Source organism: Python bivittatus, unplaced genomic scaffold (genome assembly GCF_059951505.1).
Source record: "Python bivittatus isolate LINGU-HERP-01145 unplaced genomic scaffold, Pbiv_v1 ctg000410_np1212, whole genome shotgun sequence".
Classification (NCBI taxonomy): domain Eukaryota; kingdom Metazoa; phylum Chordata; class Lepidosauria; order Squamata; family Pythonidae; genus Python; species Python bivittatus.
The window spans coordinates 8,494,563-8,514,012 of NW_028277067.1; the positions used below are offsets into that span (position 1 = coordinate 8,494,563).

The 19,450-nt window shown below is 42.7% G+C and overlaps 1 protein-coding gene across 3 annotated transcripts in view; it reads left to right on the forward strand.

The window, feature by feature from the left end:
• LOC103067447 (inactive phospholipase C-like protein 2) overlaps positions 1 to 19,450 on the forward strand; it is a 53,128-nt gene that overhangs the window by 21,817 nt on the left and 11,861 nt on the right. Inside the window, exons 2-6 of one of the 3 annotated variants that reach the window (XR_015796622.1) lie at positions 6,952 to 9,438; positions 12,206 to 12,415; positions 14,384 to 14,459; positions 16,568 to 16,677; positions 17,336 to 17,474. Coding sequence is in view for 2 of the 3 variants with exons in the window: in XM_088143460.1 (XP_087999586.1) it covers positions 6,952 to 9,438; positions 12,206 to 12,415; positions 14,384 to 14,459; positions 16,568 to 16,677 (2,883 nt within the window). In the remaining variant the exon portion in view is untranslated. Of the gene's footprint in view, positions 1 to 6,951; positions 9,447 to 12,205; positions 12,416 to 14,383; positions 14,460 to 16,567; positions 16,678 to 17,335; positions 17,475 to 19,450 lie in introns of those variants that run through there. The other 2 variants (XM_088143460.1, XM_088143461.1) reach the window with 2 other exon arrangements.

Consider the following 19,450-nt stretch of genomic DNA (forward strand, 5'->3'; position numbering starts at 1 on the left):
ATGAGGTGGAAACAGTATCGCCCTTCCCCCATCACCATCCCTTGATCTGTGTCAATTTAGAAACCATCAATTTCCCCTCCTTCCTGTGGTAACCGTAGAGATGGTACGTTATGCAACTGCGATGATGCCTGACTCATCCCCTTCTCCCCCCCTCTCTCAATTTTGTCTTCCCTTGCTCAGGACGGTACCATCTTCCCCTCCTAAGATACGGTAAGCATTCCCAGGTGGCCTGGAAGAGCCCCGAGGCCAGCCTCAGATTCCGGCTGCAGGACAAGGAGACCTTCCAACTCTGTCCTCTTTCTTGCTACAAATTGTACTCTTGCCTACTCGGGCTGCTTTTCACAGCTCTTATCACTGAAGCCAGATTCCCAGATGCAGTTGATTAAAACCTCAATCCTGAGGTCCCAGGAATACAGTTTATCCCGGGAATGATCGTTCTGTGTCAAGCCAGATCCAGCAATATGCATTCTGTTCAGACTGACAGTGTTACATGTGGCCATGTATAGAGTTCTTTTCTCCCCTTGCACATAGCTACACCTGCGGTACATAGACAACATATTAAAAAGGAGGTGAAGCCTGTGTCATTGTTTCTCCATATCTATTTTGCATTTGGTAACTGCAGGAGAAAAGCAGTACCTCTCAGTTGTGTGTAGGAATGTCCAGTCCTGGCTACTAGGTCATAGCAGTCTTCTCTAGCCCAGTGCTTTCCAGATGTGCTGCTCTTCCCATCATCACCAGTCAGGATGAGAGGAATCGTATGTCAACATTTTGCATTGTACCAAACTGGGGAAAGCTGGCCTCTCACACTTTCAGGCTTGCTTTTAAAACTGTGTAAAGGTGAATTAAAGGGAGAGTTGATTGCTAGATGTGGTACTAGAATGAACAAGCCAACTTGTAACTATTCAGGGCATGGACATGAGGTTTTTCAGATGAGGCAGCAGTGCTTGTGTATCCATTAACTCAGATTCTTGGGTTAGTATGTTTGGGAACACACTCACAGTATATGAAGGAGGCCAGAGGTCAACTACTCCAGTAAAGGCTTGTGCTGTGGTAAGAAAAGAGGGCGAAGGTGGACACCAATTCCGTGCCTTAAAGACCATCTAAGTAAGGCCGTACATCTTAGGCACATTCCACCCAGAACTCTGTGTGTGTGTGTGTGTGTGTGTGTGTGTGTGTGTGTGTGTTCATGCCTTAGAGTAAGTGTTGACTCCTGGCCATTGTCTGGACAAGTCCGTCCAGTTTTCTTGGCAAGGTTTTTCAGAAGTGGTTTGCCATTGTCTCCTTCCTAGGGCTGAGAGAGAGTGACTGGCCTAAGGTCACCCAGCTGGCTTTGTGCCTAAGGCAGGACTAGAACTCACCGTCTCCCAATTTCTAACCGGATGCCTTAACCACTATACGAAACTGGCTCTCATCCAGAAAGACTTTATTATTTATTATTTTTATTTATTTTATTTACAACCTTTCTTCCAGGACCTCTGCATTTCCATGTACCCCCTTTTACTCTTACAACAATCCGGTGGAGTAGGTTAGGGTAAGAAAGACTGAATGGGCCAAAATTATCTACTGCAGTGAGCTAAATTGCTGAGTGGGAATCTTGAACCTAGATCTCTCCAGTCTACACACCCTAAATACTAGACCAGAGATGCCCTTCCCACCTCTAGAGATACCTGTCATCTTTTCTCTGCAAAGTTCATCTGTCCATCCGGATCCTGGGAACCCATTCGTAACATATTTGTAGGCTTCTTTTCCAGGATGGCAAAGAGAAATGTCATATGAAAAAATCAGTTTGGCTTCCTGCCCCGTTGACATCGCCAGAGTCTGGCTGCCAATAGTTAGAACAGGTTTGGCGTGTTCCTGGGTGGCAGCAATTACAGTGACTTGAAAAAAGGAGGGAGGAGGGCAGATTTACAGAAGAAGGTGGGCATCCCTTCTGGTGGTCCTCAGCACTGGCTCTCAGGTTTTCCTGTTAATAAATTTTTCCTTCCCAGCCAATTGCAACCTGGGACAGCAGCCAGCTTTGTCCTTTTGCTTATTAATCATAGTTGAACATTGGCTCCATATGCTGTGTGTATGAAGGAGAAAAGCTTCATTCGTAGAGCATTTTTAATCAGTGAAGCTCTTTGGATGTTTTATTAAGATGGCCTTTGCTCAAGTCCTGTGGCACGGGTGTATCCCAGTGTTTGTTTGTTTGTTTGTTTGCTTTATATAGCTACCCATTCTCACTGCCGTGACTCTGGGTGGCTTCTGAAGTTCAACATCCAAAAAACAATACAAAAATAACCAAAAAATAGCCACAAAAAAAATCATTAAAAACATTAAAAACAATAAACTCTTAAAACCATAAAAAATGTAACCTGAGGGAGAGCACTGTTCATTTTCCTAAAAGTACAACCATTTAACAGGCTCTCCAGCAACATCACTGGATCCCGAGACCAGATGGCAAAGCCACGTCTTCACGCTCTTCCAGAAGGCCAGCAAAGTCGGGGCCAATCTCACCTCAGGGGGGCTGCGGCAGACAAAGCTCTCCTCCTGGGTCCCATCAGATGACACGGACCTGCAACATGCCTTTTCTGCTGGATCTGATGGGACGGGTAGTTGTGACTGGGGTGAGGCAGTCCCTCAAATACCGTAGTCCCATGCCATACGGGGCTTTATAGGTCATGACCAGCACTTTGAATTGAACCTGGAAGTATTCCCATTTTACAGACAATGATACTACATCTCAGTGAAAAAATGCTGCTCAGGGCTCAAAAATATGACAAAGGAAAGATACCTTTAAGTTTCAGAAATCCAGCTGAAATCTCTACTGGCTTTGCCAGGTGCTACCTTAGCCACCTTGTGGTGCTCTTGCAGTCAAGATGTTAAAACAACTGGAGACCTCTATCTGTGTATAGGTATTGAATTTTTAAAATTAAAAGAAACAAAAACCTGCTTTTTAGTGACTCAGACTATTGATCTAAGTCTTTGGGCCTGGATGTTTGCAGGATCGCCTTTCTTCAGTAATTTCTGCCCTTCCTATAAGATCATACAGGGTTGGCATGTTGTGAGTCCCATCAATAAAACTATGTCATCTTATGGGACCCCATGGCTATGTCTTCCCTATCATTGCGCCAACTCTCTGGAACTGCATACCCCAACCCAACCCACCCCAAAGTCTGTATTGCTCTGACTCTGCTATGATTTAGGAAGGCCTGAGTTTTTTTGGCAGGCACTGGGCCAAGGCAATTTGTGAATGCGCCGGAATGTTATGCAATTGACGCATTTGTCCTCCCTTTGAGTGGTTGTTTTGTTATTTCTTTTTCTTTTGTTATGATGTGTTTTTAGCCCTATGTGTACATTGCCTTGAATCACTTTGCAACTGGGCAACCTTAGAAATTGAATTAATAAATAAATAAATCCATCTAACCCAGCAACGTTAACGCTGATTGCCAACAACTTTCGTAGACTTCAGGCCAGAGATTTTCCAATCCAGTCTAGAGGTGCCCAGGTTGAACCTGGAATGTTTTGCATACTGATCAAAAGCTCTGCATGGGGCTTCAGCCCCCTCCCACTGCAGTACTGTATGTACAGGACAGAATTACTGATCAGTTCAGTAATTGCACATATATATATACATACATACACACATACATACATACATACATACATACATGGAAGCAGGATTATTGAATTGTGGTATAGGGCTGCCTTGATGGGAGTGCAAATCCTGGATTGGAGCACAGCTTTTTAGGAATCAATTGCGCTCTAAAGTAAATAGGGTTTCCTCTCTCTGCTGGTAATGGCATGAGTAAGTGGAGTGAATGCTCACAAAAGATTCAAATTGAAATGGCTGGAAGTGATTGCTCCTTTCTTTCATTCCATCATCCCACCTCGGGCACTGAGATATTTATTGCAACTCTGCAAGGCAGTAATCAGTTTAAGTCTGCCGCAGGGAAAAAAAACTGGATATCCTCGAGACAAACAAATCCAGTGTTTAGATTAGTGCTCCCCCGTGACCTTTGCACATTTGAACAGTTCCTTGTTGATCTCAGAGGTGGGGTTAGAAAACAGAGTAAGTTTGGAAAGCCGGGAGCAAGCTCAACAACCTTGAAAAATGGCATGGAAGGAATATGTGGAGCCCAGGCTTGCTGAAGTTCCTTGGCGGTTTTAGACCATTCTTTTAATATGAATGATGCCTCTGCTTTGTCATCAGTGCAGAATGAAGTTGTCTTGGGTAGGATGTTTATACAAACATAGTCCTAACTTGCAAGGGTTGGTTGTGCCTGAAGCCCATCCATCTTTGTGCTTGTCTAGTTGATGACCCTTGGTGACTGAATTACAATTCCTTGGACTGAGTTATTTGGGCAGCTTATCTCCGTCCTTGAAATGCGTTGATTTGTTGTATTTTGCTTTGCAAAATATGTTGGTCTCCCGCTGGATTTAGGGCAGTTTAAAAAAAAGTTGTCTTTTTTATTCAATAGGAGAAGCGTATCCAGGTGATGCCATGACATTTTATTTCTGCCTGACTAGCTGTTGTAATCTTGCTTTTACTTTAGAATACACAACAAAAACAAAATGTAATTTCTGTGAGATATAAAGGGAAGCCAGAGTGGCTGCAAAGTAGAACCACTCATGTAGCTTGTGTTGCTTCGCTTAGTTTTTCACTTCCTAGAGGCTCAGGTTATTTGGGGGGAAAAAAAGAAGTGGGAAAAGGATGTGCCAGCACCCCACCACCACATGCACACACACACGCACGCGTATATAGTGGTTCTGAGCTCAATTAGGCTGTTGTGGGCTCAGGTTGCTGGGATATCGTCTCCACAACAAAGGAGCAAAATCCAGTGACTCAGTAGTTAACCTGATTGTCTGTGCAATGATTGGCAGGTTAGTCTCCAGCCTAATTAATGCTAAGTACAGCTTAAAGTCTTTCCCACTTGTCTCTTACATGGTAGCAACATCCTTTGGCAATATTTTTATTCTGCCATGTGCCCATGATGTGAGCAGCTTTAAGCCTGGTTAACTTTACTAGTGTCAAACTAGTGTTTTCCCCTTAAGCTGATAGCCTCCGTCAGTTTAGGGTGTGTACAATCTGCCAAACTTTGCAGTGGTTCAGCCAGTGTATGGGGTGGGATGAGCCCAGCACTAATCGGTCACTTCTGGTTGGTGCTTATGAGCTGCTTCCCCTTGCCCTGGTCGATCTCCTCTGGCAGCTCAGTGCAATCTGTTGATTCAGTAGCTGGGTAAGTGAGGTGGGAGAGTAACAGATCTTTCACTGGATTTGAAAGAGCTGGCTCATGGTTTATCTTGCTCCGGCTGTTCTGTTTTACTGTGCAGCTTTAATACAACGCAAAACCCCTGTTCAAAGCAAACCCTCCAAATCGCTGATCCACGGGCTCTGCGAGGGGGCAGGTTTGAAAGAACCGGGCATTCCCACTTTACTGGCACCACCCCTGCCCCATCCTACCGGTCATCTGATATCTGGGCTTGCAAAGGTCCTGAGTTTTGATAGACACTAAAACATGCAGGTCTGGTCATCTGTCACAACTGTCTGCCAATCACCACAGTGTGATTGGTGGGTGGTTTCCCTCAGCTAGTGATGTTCAGAAAGGTGGCTGACAGCTAAGCCAGAGGATTTAACCAATACGTCTGTTTAGCCCACTGTGGAAGCCTAAAGTCAGAATAACCAGCCAGAACCACAGTTACAGTGGCAAGATAGGGATTGGCAGTGGGACCGCTGATTTTTATGCTGATATTTTTTTTTGCTGGCTGAAGAATGGGTGGACAGTACTTTAACTGAGATGTGAGAAAAAGCCTTTAGTGTGTCATGCAGACAAAGTCTGTAGCACTTCAGAGAGTAACACTGGCAAAAATGGCCAAAAAACCCACCACCTATTCTGTAATTGTTTTGTTACTGTCTTGTTCCTTTGCAGTGCAGGGCTCAAAACTTTAGTCAGGGATAGTTCTGAGATGTGGAGTGTGTTTTCAGAGGAAGGGCATAATACTTTAACTCTGAGCACACACAGGGAGAAATTGTTAATTGATTATTAAAACATACCTGTGGTTTCTTTTAAAAAGTTCAAAGCAACTAAAAAAAATCATAATAAAATACTATTAGATTAATGCATAATCATATATCAAGCAACTCAGTAAAATAGAGGACTTATTGATCCAAAATCAAGATTGCTGTGACACACCACATTACATCCAAAACTTAGTATGTTTAGGATTTAAGCCTCACTAGAATTTTTAGCCCTGGATCTTTTTTGAGAAATCAACCCTTGGATTTGCCATCCCTCTCCTCTTCCTCCTTTCTTCCATCCTGCCTGTTATTTTTCACTCCATTCTGTCAGTCCCAGCCACCACCCCACCACCTCCAAACTGGTCTTCCGGTTGAACCATCAGGAAGGATGAGGGGAAGGAAACAGCAGAATGGTCGGATGTAGGTATATTTAGCACCAGAAATGGGCTTTATCTGGCCCCTGTGCCTTGGGGGTGGGCTGTATCTAATGAGGTAAGGTTAAATGTGATCCTAGTGAGCAAAAAGCCTGCTTCTCCTTCCAGCCGTAACTGGTTCAGTCCATGGTTCCCTGAACCTGAATGAAGCAGCAATTAAAATTAAAACAAAACAATTATGCCAAACATTTTGTCTTCCTTTGTAGCGTAGATCCATACTGAGGGTTTTTGAAACCATTCTCAATCTCCTTGTTTCTTCATCTTCTGTAGTTTGCATGCTTTGTGTTGTTTTCCTTGAGATATTCTCTTCATTCTGGCTTAAGCCTTTCTCTGGCTTCCAAGTCACATTGCTATAATAGGAAGCCATGAAGGATGATGGAATTCAGAACTAAGCCAAGCATTTCTCCCTTTCTGCCTCACCTTTTTCTATTGCATTGCCTTTAAAAAAATAAATAATAATAAGGCATTACCCCTGCACTGCATTTCCTGATTTATCTGTTCTCCTTCCTATTCTTGCAGGATGGATCCCGCCAGCGCCGTGTGCAGCCACAGAAGAAGAAGACGGTCTCCTTCAGCACCATGCCTAGCAATCGCAAGCTCAACAGCACAGCTGCCTGCATCTCTTTCATGTTGGAGGGCTGTGAGATGAAGAAAGTGCGTTCTAACTCCCGCATGTACAGCCGATTCTTTGTGCTGGACCCAGACCTACGTTTCATGCACTGGGAACCTTCCAAGAAGGACTCTGAGAAAGCCAAGATTGAAATCAAGTCAGTCAGGGAGGTGCGAGTTGGGAAAAAAACTCCCGTGTTGCGTTCCAACGGCCTCTCAGACCAGTTCCCAGATGAATGCGCGTTCTCCATAATCTATGGAGAGAACTATGAATCTCTTGACCTGGTGGCGAGCTCTGCTGATGTGGTGAATGCATGGGTGATGGGGCTGCGATATTTGGCCTCATATGGGAAACACACTCCGGATGAGGCTCCTGAGACTGGTTACCCAAATCCCCGCACCTCCTGGATCTCCTCTGTCTTTGACATTGCAGACCTAGAAAAAGAGGGTCAGATCCCGATTTCTCGTGCAGTACAGCTCATTCGTGCTCTCAACCCTGGCATGAAGGCCTCAACAATTGAGCTGAAGTTCAAAGAGCTCCAGAAAGCAGCCAGTGAGCGGCTTGGAGAGGAAGTGAACTGTCAAGTCTTCATAAAGGCATACTGTGAGCTGTGTACCAGGCCTGAGGTATTTTTCCTCCTGGTTCAGTTTTCCAGCAATAAAGAATACATGGGCCTGAGAGATCTGATGAGTTTCTTAGAGGCAGAGCAGGGTATGGAAGAAGTAACAGAAGAGATGTGCATGGAGATCATTGGCAAATATGAGCCATCCAAAGAGGGCCGGGAAAAGGGCTACTTGGCCATTGATGGCTTCACTCGCTACCTCCTTTCAGCTGATTGTGACATATTTGACCCACAGCACCGGAAGGTGTGCCAGGACATGACACAGCCACTTTCCCATTACTTTATTAGCTCTGCACATGGAGCGTGCTTGGCTGAGGACAGTTGCTTCTGGGGAGGCTCCACCTCAGACATTGGGGGTTATGTGGCAGCCCTTAAGGCTGGTTGCCGTAGCTTGGAACTGGTGGTTTGTGATGGTTCATCTGGTGAGCCTGTGGTTGGTGCAGGGAGCCGTTTGGCCTTCTCCAGGGTGGTGGCTGCCGTTGCTGAACATGCCTTTGAATCCTCCAAGTTTCCACTTATCCTGTGCCTCTCAATACGCTGCTGTGTTGCCCAGCAGAGGCTTGTGGCTGAGCATCTGAGGAAGACTTTCGGGGACAAGCTGTACCTGACACCTCCAAACCCAAATGAAGCCTATCTGCCCTCCCCAGAAAGACTCAAGGGATACATTCTCATAAAAAGCCGGAAGCTTCTTCCAAACTGTCAGTCAAGTGAGGGAGATGTATCTGATGATGATGAAGCCTCAGAGCTAGGCCTCCCAATCTCTGAAGGGGACAGGGAGCATCCCCGCTCCCAGCGCGTCTTGTGCCGTGAACTTTCAGATCTCGTGAGCCTGTGCCAGACTGTGTCTTTCCAGAGCTTTGAGATCTCTCGGCGGAGCCAGTGCTATTGGGAGGTGTGCTCCTTCAGTGAGGTAGAGGCTGGGCGCTATGCCAATGAGGAACCAGAGGACTTTGTGGCCTACAACAAGCGCTTCCTGTCACGTGTTTACCCCAGCCCCATGCGCATTGATGCTAGCAACATGAACCCTCAGGACTTCTGGAAATGTGGCTGCCAGATGGTGGCCATGAACTACCAGACACCTGGTCTCATGATAGATCTGAATGCCGGCTGGTTCCGCCAGAATGGAGGTTGTGGCTATGTGCTCCGCCCAGCCATTATGCGCGAGGAGGTGTCTTACTTCAGTGCAAACACCAGGGACACCTTACCTGGCATTTCAGCCCAGTTATTGCATCTCAAAGTCATTAGTGGTCAGAATCTGCCCAAACCCAAAGGATCTGGAGCCAAGGGTGATGTGGTAGAGCCATATGTCTGTGTTGAGATGCACGGCATTCCTGCTGACTGTGCAGAAAAGCGCACCAAGACAGTGCTGCAGAGTGGGGATAACCCTGTTTTTGAGGAGACCCTGGAGTTTCAGGTGAACCTCCCTGAGCTAGCGATTCTCCGGTTCATGGTGCTTGACGATGATTATATTGGGGATGAGTTCATTGCTCAATATACCATCCCCTTTGAGTGTCTCCAGACAGGCTATCGTCACGTGCCCCTCCAATCTGTGGCTGGTGAGCCACTTCCTAATGCTACTTTGTTTGTGCACGTGGCCATCACCAACCGGCGGGGAGGAGGCAAAGCACACCGGCGGGGGCTCTCAGGGCGCAAGGGTCGACACATGCGGGAATACACATCCACCAAGGCCACAGGAATCAAGGCCATTGACGAAGTGTTTCGCACAGCCACTCAGCCATTGCGGGAGGCAACAGACCTGCGGGAGAACATGCAGGTATCCAGGTAGTGGGATACAATAACTTGGGCCCCTGAGTTTGGTTTGCAAAGTTTCGGAAAAGAAGAAAATGTGTCCCCTGGATTTTGAATTTTTCTGGGCATCCATCTATTAATCTATTTCTGTACCGCATTTGTATGTTAAAACATCTCAAAATGATAAAGATGAAACACATGAAAAGGAAAAATCATTTTAAAAATGAATTTAGAAGTACAAAAATACATTACTTTAGGAAAGGGATTTAAAGACAGGGCCTCCCCTTTGTCTGCACAAAGATGATGGAGGCTGATATTTTGTGAAGCTGTTGAGAATTCTTTGGAATATAGATTTGATCCCTTTTTTGCAAAAGGTACTCTTATTGCTTTAAAATAATAATAATTATAATATAATATAATAATACCAAAAAAGAAAAAAACTGCAAAAACATTATATTACATATAAAAAGCCATTTAGCCCAATTTTTAAACAGAACATTAAACCTTGATCACATAGAATAATGTTGATCAGTCTTTCCAGTACATAAAAACAAATGAGGATTGTGGATTGTAAACTGAGGTCACACTGCCTTTGCAACACTGTAGTTTTTTCTTTTTTCTTTTTTTTGCTGTGCCCTATGCTCAGTAAATCCATAACTCTTCAATAATGATAAATTCTCATTTTTGGAATATAATTCAAGACTGCATTCACATTTTTAAACACATTTTTTGTAATACCATATTAAGAAACTTACTGATACTAAACTAAAAGGGGTAATAATGCAACAAGCCCTTATCATAAATGTTCTCTCATCTGTTGTATCCTTCCAACATAGTAAAGTTGACAGTCAACTGCCTTCTTAAACATTCTCTGAAGCGTCTGGCAAATGTGAAAGAAAATACTTTGTTGTATTAGTCTTATCTTAATATCGTAAGGAACATACTTAATATTCTCTAAAACCCTTAGGCATTGATTTGTTAATATGGGATATTCTAATTCTTTATTCCTCCATGCAGATAACTAATATCCACCTCAGTAATACTCTTTGTTTATTTAAAAAATGCTGCAAATTTAGAATCATTCAAAACACATTCTCCAACTGACAATATTTTGGGAGTTTTAGACACTGCTAATTCATTTGGACTGAATTATGAAATCAAGAAATGTTTTTAATTGAATAAACAGCCGTTATGCAGTTGTAAACAATCCAGATTTCTCTTGTAATAATGCATATAGTTTAAAAATTGATTGTCTGTAAGCTGAGCTAGAGTATTAATATCCATAAATTCTCATGACTTTGGGAAACAACAACCAAAGGTTTATCTACAATTTTCAAACCGGGATGGTTTCAGAGTATAAGTATAAGGAGCGACATTATGTTTGAGTCATAACATCTTCCAAATGTCTTTTGTAGCCTCTAAGACAGGAAATACAACACAGCTATTGCTAAAAGTGGAAGGAAGCCCCTGCCATGATATCAGATGGGTCACATAATAACTTTCTAATCTTGCCCGTCGTGGGTTTTTTGACATGATCATTTATGTTCCGTAGAGAAATTGAAGTCAAAATATATGCTCCGTGATAAAGTTGAAGGTCACAAAAGTTAACACCCCCCATCATCACATGAGAGCCATAAATTAGATAAACAGAATCCAGGTGTTTGTCCTTCTCATAGAAAAATGCTTAATATCTTATCAATCTGTTTAAAATAACTTGAAGCTATTAGCAGATGAATACCTCTAAGTAAATACATAAATCTTGAGTAATATGTTTCTTTTTCCATAACTGGATTTTTAACTATTTGTTGTTTTTTATCTGAGATTAAAATACTGATGTATTTTCATCCACAGAGAACATTTTTTGGAATAGTTATTCCCAGATATTTAAAAGAATTCAAGCAACAAGTGAAATCCTATTTTTTACAGATTTCCATAGTAATTTTAAAGCCTATGGAGAAGTATATGAGACTTTTTGCAGTAAATTAAATAACCTGATAAATTACCGAACTGTTGCACAATATCAATTTGATATAAAATACATATAATTATCAATGATATTAGTAGTAAGTACTATTGCCCCTGCTGATATCCTTGACTCTACAGGTAGTCTTTGGTTAGCAATGCCAATTCCTACGTTCCTGGTTGCCATTGTTAAGTGAATCACTGCAGGTCATTAAGCGAGGACGTCACATGGTCGCCATTTGCAACCTGCTGGCTTCCCCATTGACTTTGCTTGTCAGAAGCCAGCAAAGAAGGTCGCAAATGGCATCCATGTCACCATGGGGTGCTGTGATGGCCGGAACTCCAAGGACCGGTCGTAAGTACCACTCATTCAGCGCCATTGCAAGTTCAGTCACTGAATGAGTGGTCATTAACTGAGGACCACCTGTATTTCCATTTTACAGACTGGGAGAAATGAAGTAAAGAGGCCTCCTTAAAACCAAACAATTACAGCTGTTGGTCTATCAATGCTCTCAGTTCAATGGGCCCCATGCATGTGTAGATTTAAAACAAGAGATTATTAGATGTCTGCACCCCATCCCTCACTGCCTTCATAATAGGTGTCACTGTGCTGAAAAAGAACTTCCATCTTCAAAATTGCTCAGAATGACGCTGATGTTCAGTATGGCATCAATTTTCCCCCCAAAAGAGGGGTGAAGGGCCAAGACCCTCACATTCTTGGGGATGGAGTGATTGCCAGCTTGTGGTAGAAAAGAGTAAACAGAAATGAATAGGGTAGGGTGATGTTCTTTCGAGTTGGTATTTTTCCTCATCCTCATTTCTTTTCCTAGAATGCATTGGTCTCCTTCAAAGAATTGTGTGGCCTAACGCCAGCAGCCAACATCAAGCAATGCATCTTGAAGCTGGCTACATGGCTTCAGCCCAGCGAGAAGGACAATCCCCCAGCGGTCACCCTCAACCTGGGTGAGGAGTATCCTTCCATGGAGACCCAAGGACCTGTTCCTGAACTCTTGAGAAAAGTGCTTGCTGCCTATGACACTGTGAGTGCAACTGGTGATTGTGCAGATGTCCCCCTGGCCATTGCAGTAAGTGCTGGCTGCTGCTTCATAGCGAGTTGGGCTCTATTCTGACAACCTGGCCTGAGTCCTAGTACACAGCAAATTCACCTTTGTAAGATAAATCATTTTGTGGTAGACCCATGCAAGCATGGAGCACTGGTCTTTAGAACATTGATCTAGTACCAGAAATAGAATGGAAGGGGAGGGGGAGTTTTTCCCCTTTTAAGCTGCTCCAGACATTTGTCAACCATTCATTGGGAAGTAAAAATGTCCACACCTCTCCAAATCAAGCCCAGAAGACAGTTTCTTCCCAGATTAGAAAAAACAGCACATTCTTTCTCTCTTCCCATTCTTGAGTCAGGCAGTTCCAATGCCTCCATTTGCCACCCAGCATGCCTTTGGAGAACCTAGTTGGCAGTTGGGATCAGCATCCTTTTTGGAACTATAGCCAGAGTGGGAGGTGGATGGGAAATTATTTTTCCTTTGGAAAATAATGTGTGAAAGTGTCTGATGAAGGCCAGTGGGAAGGAGGCAGGCAAATATTGGAAGAGGACAACTAGGTTTGGAAGGGGAAGAGGGCTAGACCACCTGTGGAACTCACTGGGTGATCTTGGCCCAGCCTTTCTTTCTTATCCTCATCTTCCTCAAATGGATGTTGTAAGTATAAAAAAAACAGGGGGGTAGTAGAATGGGGAACTACATATGACAGCTTGGAGAAAGGGTGATAAATTAAGTTATGAATAGGACACTAAATTATGCATGCAAAAGTAGATATAATTTAATATGTGCGTGAGGGAGTACACACTCTTACACATATACAAGCTTCAAAAACTATGCCCATATCATCATCATCATCATCATCATCATCTCCCATGTTTATTTTCTACAACTCAAGGGAACATGCATAATGCTCTCACCTTCTATTTTTCCCACAACAACTCTGTTAATATGGTTGGGCTGAGAGAGAATGACTGGCCCAGAGCCACCCAGCCAGCTTTCATATGTAAGGGAGGGCTACAACTCACAGTCTTCTGGTTCCTAGTCCAGGACATGAACCTTTAAAGCCACAGTTCCCATCCTTGGATCCTTAGACATTAGATATGTTCACAGATAATGTTAATCCATAATAATATTAGTCTGAACCCAGAAATTGTCATTTGTAAACCACAGTTTATGCCTTAATGTTATGAGAGAACCAAATCACTGGGGCATGTTTAACAAAGTGTGGCTTAGTGTCCTTAGTAGCACTAGTGTGCTAGTGTGAACCCAGCCGTTCTTGGACTACATTTCCCATCACTCCCAGCAACCTAGGCTGGAGATGTTAATAGTTATTCTCCAGCACATTTGGAGGGCCATAGCTGGGGAGTTTTGTCTAGTGTTTGAAGTACTTTTTAAAAAATTGTCTATGGAGAAGTATGCTTGCGTTTCCATTGACATCTGACCTGTGATGGCAAGCCCAAGTCTGGGCTTACTAACATTGCCCATGAGGGAGGGGTTCATATAACCGAACATTTCTCCAAACTACCAAAATACAAAAAATAAGCAACAAAAACCCTCAATCCCCAAAAGAACAATACATAGGCAATTAACATGTCAAGGAGACTAACTTGTGTGAACGTGAATGGAGATAGTTCACAAAAGGAGATAGTTGTGTGAATGGAGTGTGCTTAAGGAAGAACCATTTAAGTCCGGAACTGTGAGTGGCACAGTGGAGGCTCATATTTCCCTCCTCTGGGAGAAAGAACCAGGACTGCAAAGCCCAAGTAACAGAAAGCTCAGAGGGATAGTGAAGCAGTAAAAAGAGTTATGCTGCCTATCCTGTTGTAAATGCTGAAATACAAGGGGAAGGCTGATCCAAAGGCCTCCTGGAGGTTGGGACACTTTGCTGGTTGCTCTAAATCCACCCAGCTATCACACTTCCTCTCTCTTTCTCCCACATCTAATCTCCAGATGATCCAAACAAGCCGGACGTTAATTGAGTCAGCTGACGCTGTTCATGCCAAAATTATTCAGGTGCAACAAGCAGGTAGGTGATGGCACACTATTCAAGTAGATAGACCTCCTTAGTTGCATGTTTTCCAGTGTTCAAAGGACCTCTAGTTTATCACATCTGTTCCCACGCTTCTGTAGACTGTGGTCTTCCATTACCTTCTGAGAATAAATATAGCTTTATTTATATGAGAATATAAATAGATTTGCATTACCTTTGCCTGATTCCTCAGCCACTATGGTTCAGTTATCTGTTGGACTGTGACCAGTTTCACACACATTGATATTATGGCTTGTATTTCTCTTTGCTTCATCGTTGCAAATGAAGCATGTGAACTGGTTATCTCTGAATGAAAGGTGGTTTGAAAATTCCATCTGGTGTCATTGCTTAGGGTTTATGATCAGTATTTTTAATTTAATCTGGCTGTCTATTTTTTAACTTTTCTCCCCTCTCTAATTTCAGTATAGTTTTTTTGAGTTATATTATGTGCATCAGTTTTTTTCTGTGTGAATTTATTGTTGCTAGCATAAATGTCTACAACTAGCCCCAATAACATCAAAATGAGGGGCTGTGCTTCATGGCATCACAACACAAGATCAATTTTTGTTCCACTTGTGTCATGGCATCCCACACAAGTATATAACCAGTGGACTTTGTGTTGTGATGTCATAATGCATATTTTATCACTCCCCCCCCCCGGAAGTTTGGGAATAAATGTAACAGTAATAATAATTATCCTGGAGAAGATCTATCTATGTGGTTGCTAAAAGTCAGCACCAACTTGATGGCAAATAATAATAAGGAAGTATTTTTACCTTAAAGATGGCATCTAAAATGTGTTACAGGTAGTCTTCATTTAGTGACCACAATTGGGACTGGCAATTCAGTCATTAAGCGAAGCAGTCACTAAGTGAAACCATGGCTGTGCTTATGATCTTACTTCAGCTTTCCTTTGTTTTACAGACCTGCAAAGGTCATAAATGTGAGGATTGGTCATAAAGTTACTATTTAATCTCTGTCATAACTGCAAACGGTTGCTAAACAAGACAGTTGCTAAATGAGGACTATCTGTATTAAATGACTGAATAAGTAAATTGTCACTGGATTTTACTAAACATTTCAAGTATTTGGCCTGCATATGTGAGGGTGCTCCTTGCTATTAATGCATTCTTCCTCTCTCACGAAAGAATTTCTGTCCAGTTTGCACATGGGTTCTCATCACTGAATGACTACAGCTCCAAATATATTGTTGAGGACGTCTATATTATCCCAAGGAACATTATTTTCAATGGAGTCAGTTCACAGTAGATTAACCATAGGTTGTGGAGTTTTGAGAAGTCACATATATATTTGACTTAAGCCACTGTACAAAGTAATTTCTGTGGTTTCTAGACAATATCAGTTTAACTCTGAGAAATCACATTTATATGTGACTAGTCCCTTCATCTTATCCTTGTCAAGAACATATTTAGGAAGAATTCCTTCTTTTGCATAATTCTGTTCCTAGTTTGCAGGTCTAGAAATGCAGAAGTTGGTGTTACTTTAGTTCAAATCTAGTAGGGTCTACAGCAGTCTTAGAGTAGGTGGTAGCTAGGGCCAAATGTGGGCAGTGCTAGAGCCAATCACAGATGGAATTATGAATATGATTCCTACATTTGTTCATCCTACAACAGGAGGTTGGGGCAGGGGGCACTCAAGGGAGAGAGACAGAGATTTCTATTTAGACATTTTTTTAATAACTAGTCCAAGCTACCCTTGGTCAATTTGTATATAGGGAACAGAGCAGGCCAGGGTGGGGGGAAAAAATCAGTAAAATTTAAAATAGCATGAGGGGAAGAGTACACGCTGTGTTTAATGAAAAGACACATTTTGCTTTATTCCAGTCACTTTTGGTCAAAAAAATGTGCTTTTTTTAAATACTACAAAAAGATGCAGTCTACATACTGGGTTCATAATGAGGTGAGAACATGTAGCTGGGGCAATGTTAATTCTCATGTTGTTTGCATTCTGGGAACAAGAAAATCTCCAGCCTCAATCAAAGAAGTATCATTTGACTGGGAGATGAAGCAGCCTGTGACACTGTCTGCTTTGTCTCTCCTTCATCCCTTGTGCTGCTCCTGCCCCCCTCCCCCCAATTTCTCTAGGGATGGGCTTTCATAAAGAGTTGCACCGCTTGGAGGCAAAGGAAGGTCTGAAAGGACGGAAGTTGCAAAAAGCTCTGGAAAGTTTTGCCTGGAACATTACTGTTCTCAAGGTAATTTGAAGCAGCATTTATTGTAATTCCACCACTGAGACTTTAGTCATGAGAAGTAAAGTAGAGGAACAGATATCTCCAAGCATGCACAAAATGTCTGAAGTGAGGTACTCTCAGCGATACGTTGGCAAAACAGGAAGCATTCCTCATTAAAAAGAAGTCGGAACTAATATAATCTGAAAAATTGGGTAACTTAAGTATAACAAATATATGCTTGAATATGGCCTCCTTTGCAAGCCACCCCCATTGTGGCCCATGATATTTTGCAGAAGTTGATGCATGGAACTCTGCCATTCATGGCAAGTCTCCACACTTGATTGTGTGCCTCACAGCTGCTGGAAGAGCCATGGGCACTTTATGAATTGATGACAACATGGTAAATGGTTCTGTACCAGTTGTGGACATGGGTCTGCTCTACTCTCAAGGTAGATGAAGCATTTGACTGGGAGGACATAGTTCCAGGAGCCCTTTTCAGGTTAGAAATCATGTATCCATACTGTTAAGATAGTCTTGGCATGACTAGCAAGCTGTACAACCAAGCATGCTTTCTAGAACATGCCTATCAAAATCTAGAAAAGATTTGAGAACATATTCTTGTTTTCTTCCTAGAGGCTCCCCCCAAATCTTGCTCAGGATCTCTCCTATTTCACATCTACAGAAAACCACTGGGTGAGGTCATTCAGCAGCACAGGATGCAGATGCAGTTTTACACCATTGCCCCAGGCCAGACAAGTGATGCCCTTCAGGTGCTTACCCAGTGCCTGGAGGCTATGAGGATCTGAACTGGGAGTAATCAGGTACAACTCAACCCTAGCAAGACAGGGGGTCTCTGGGTTTTGGGGTCTCCTGGAGCTGGAGAATTGCTGTCTTTAACCCTTGATGAGGTATCACTCCCTCGAATAGAGTTGGTGCACAATTTGGGGGTTCTCCTGGACTCACAGTTCCTGCTCAAGGAGCAGGTGGCAGTCATGGCCTAGGAGGTCCTTTGTACAAATTCATCTTGTGTGCCAGTTGCGCCCATTCCCAGACTGGAAAGCTCTGCACATGGTCACCCATGCCTTAGTCACTTCCCATTTAGACTACTGCAACATATGGGGCTGCCCTTGAACACCATCTGGAAACTTTATGAAATAAAAAGTAATAAATAATAAGGCTTAAATAATAAGACTGGTGACATGAGAAGAAGCAACTGCATTGTTAACAGTAGATGCAGCGTGGATGGGATTAAAAAGGAAGGTCAATTGACTTCCATGCAGGAAAATTCCACTGCCCCACCTAGGGAGAAGTTGCTTGTGGTGGTGGTGGTGGTGATGGTGGTGGTGGTGGTGGTGGGGTTCATAGGATTAGGAAGGGGGATTTTCCCTGGAATTACAGCAGACATGGAAAAGACCAATCTCCCCTTTGTCATGCCTTGATTCTGATTGGACCTCCTATGATTGTCCTTTAGACAGATGACAACAAACATTAAATGCATTCAAACATTGCAGTTTCTCTCCCATGTAAGCTGCTTTCGCTGGAATCTAAAGCTGTCACTGTTGTGTGGCAGGCACTTACTGCCATCCAGCGGGCACGGGATACTTGTGTACTTGTATGAGGAAGGGAGCGAGAAGGGATTTTGTTCTGTGGGCAACATTTCTGGATGCGAGAAGTAGACGTTTAAATCATCTTTCCCAGTAGAATCTCTGCCTTTCTTCCTCGGCAGTCAGATTAGAATTTAAAATTGCTTTTAAACCCAAAGGGAAGAGCAGTGTACTTTCTTTTAGCAGCGGAGAATCTAAAGCAAAATTTATACAAGCATTATAATGGGATGGAGGTGTTTATTTTTGTATAGAATTACAGTTACATACAGTTTCAACCAAAGTAAGGGGTTTGTCATCCTTACATGTTTTGAATAGCGTCTCATTTATAAAATCCTTTTATAAAAATCGAGTCTTTAATTGATTTTTGGCAGTATTATACTGTTGTTGCCAGCTGTTTTTTCCATATCTAATGCTATCTAAAAACATGGGCCAAGACTTAAACTAATAAAGATATTCTGTTTAATTATGTTTACTCTCGAAGTAAACATATGGAGTTAATTAAACAAAAAATGAACAGTTTAAAATCATGTTTATATTGCTAATTGAACAATTTGCTCTGTCACAAACGGACAAATATTTCGCCTATAGCAAATGTGAACATCGGAGTCAACAAAGGAAGAGACAAATGAACGTTGAGATAAATCAATACTTTTCTTTACCAGGCATTGTACTCACCCACATTTTTTATTACTGTACTGCATGGAGTTCTCTTTTTATGAGAGAGAGGGTAATTGATTGGTTTGGTTTTCCTTTTTTTTTTTTTTTTTGAGTTCTCTAACAGCATTCAGTGCCCATGTGATGGAGACCTTTATTTCAGGGTAAGGCTATTATATTGAAAGCAGGTGAGAAGAAAGCTTTCTGTATTGAATCCTAAGTCTACCGTTTTATCTCGAAAAGGGCTGAATGTTGAAAAACTTGTTCAGTAGCTTTTAGAAGTATAATACGTATGTTGCCTAGAATTATTTTGATGATGGAGGTAGCATGCAGATTGCGAAAAGAGGAGTCTTTGGAGAAGACCCTGATGCTGGGAAAGATTGAAGGCAAAAGGAGAAGAGGACGGCAGAGGATGAGATGGTTAGATAGCATCACTGAAGCAATGAGCATGAAACTGAGCCAACTCAGGGAGGCAGTGAAGGACAGGAAGGCCTGGCGCAATATGGTTCATGGGGTCACGAAGAGTCAGACACGACTTA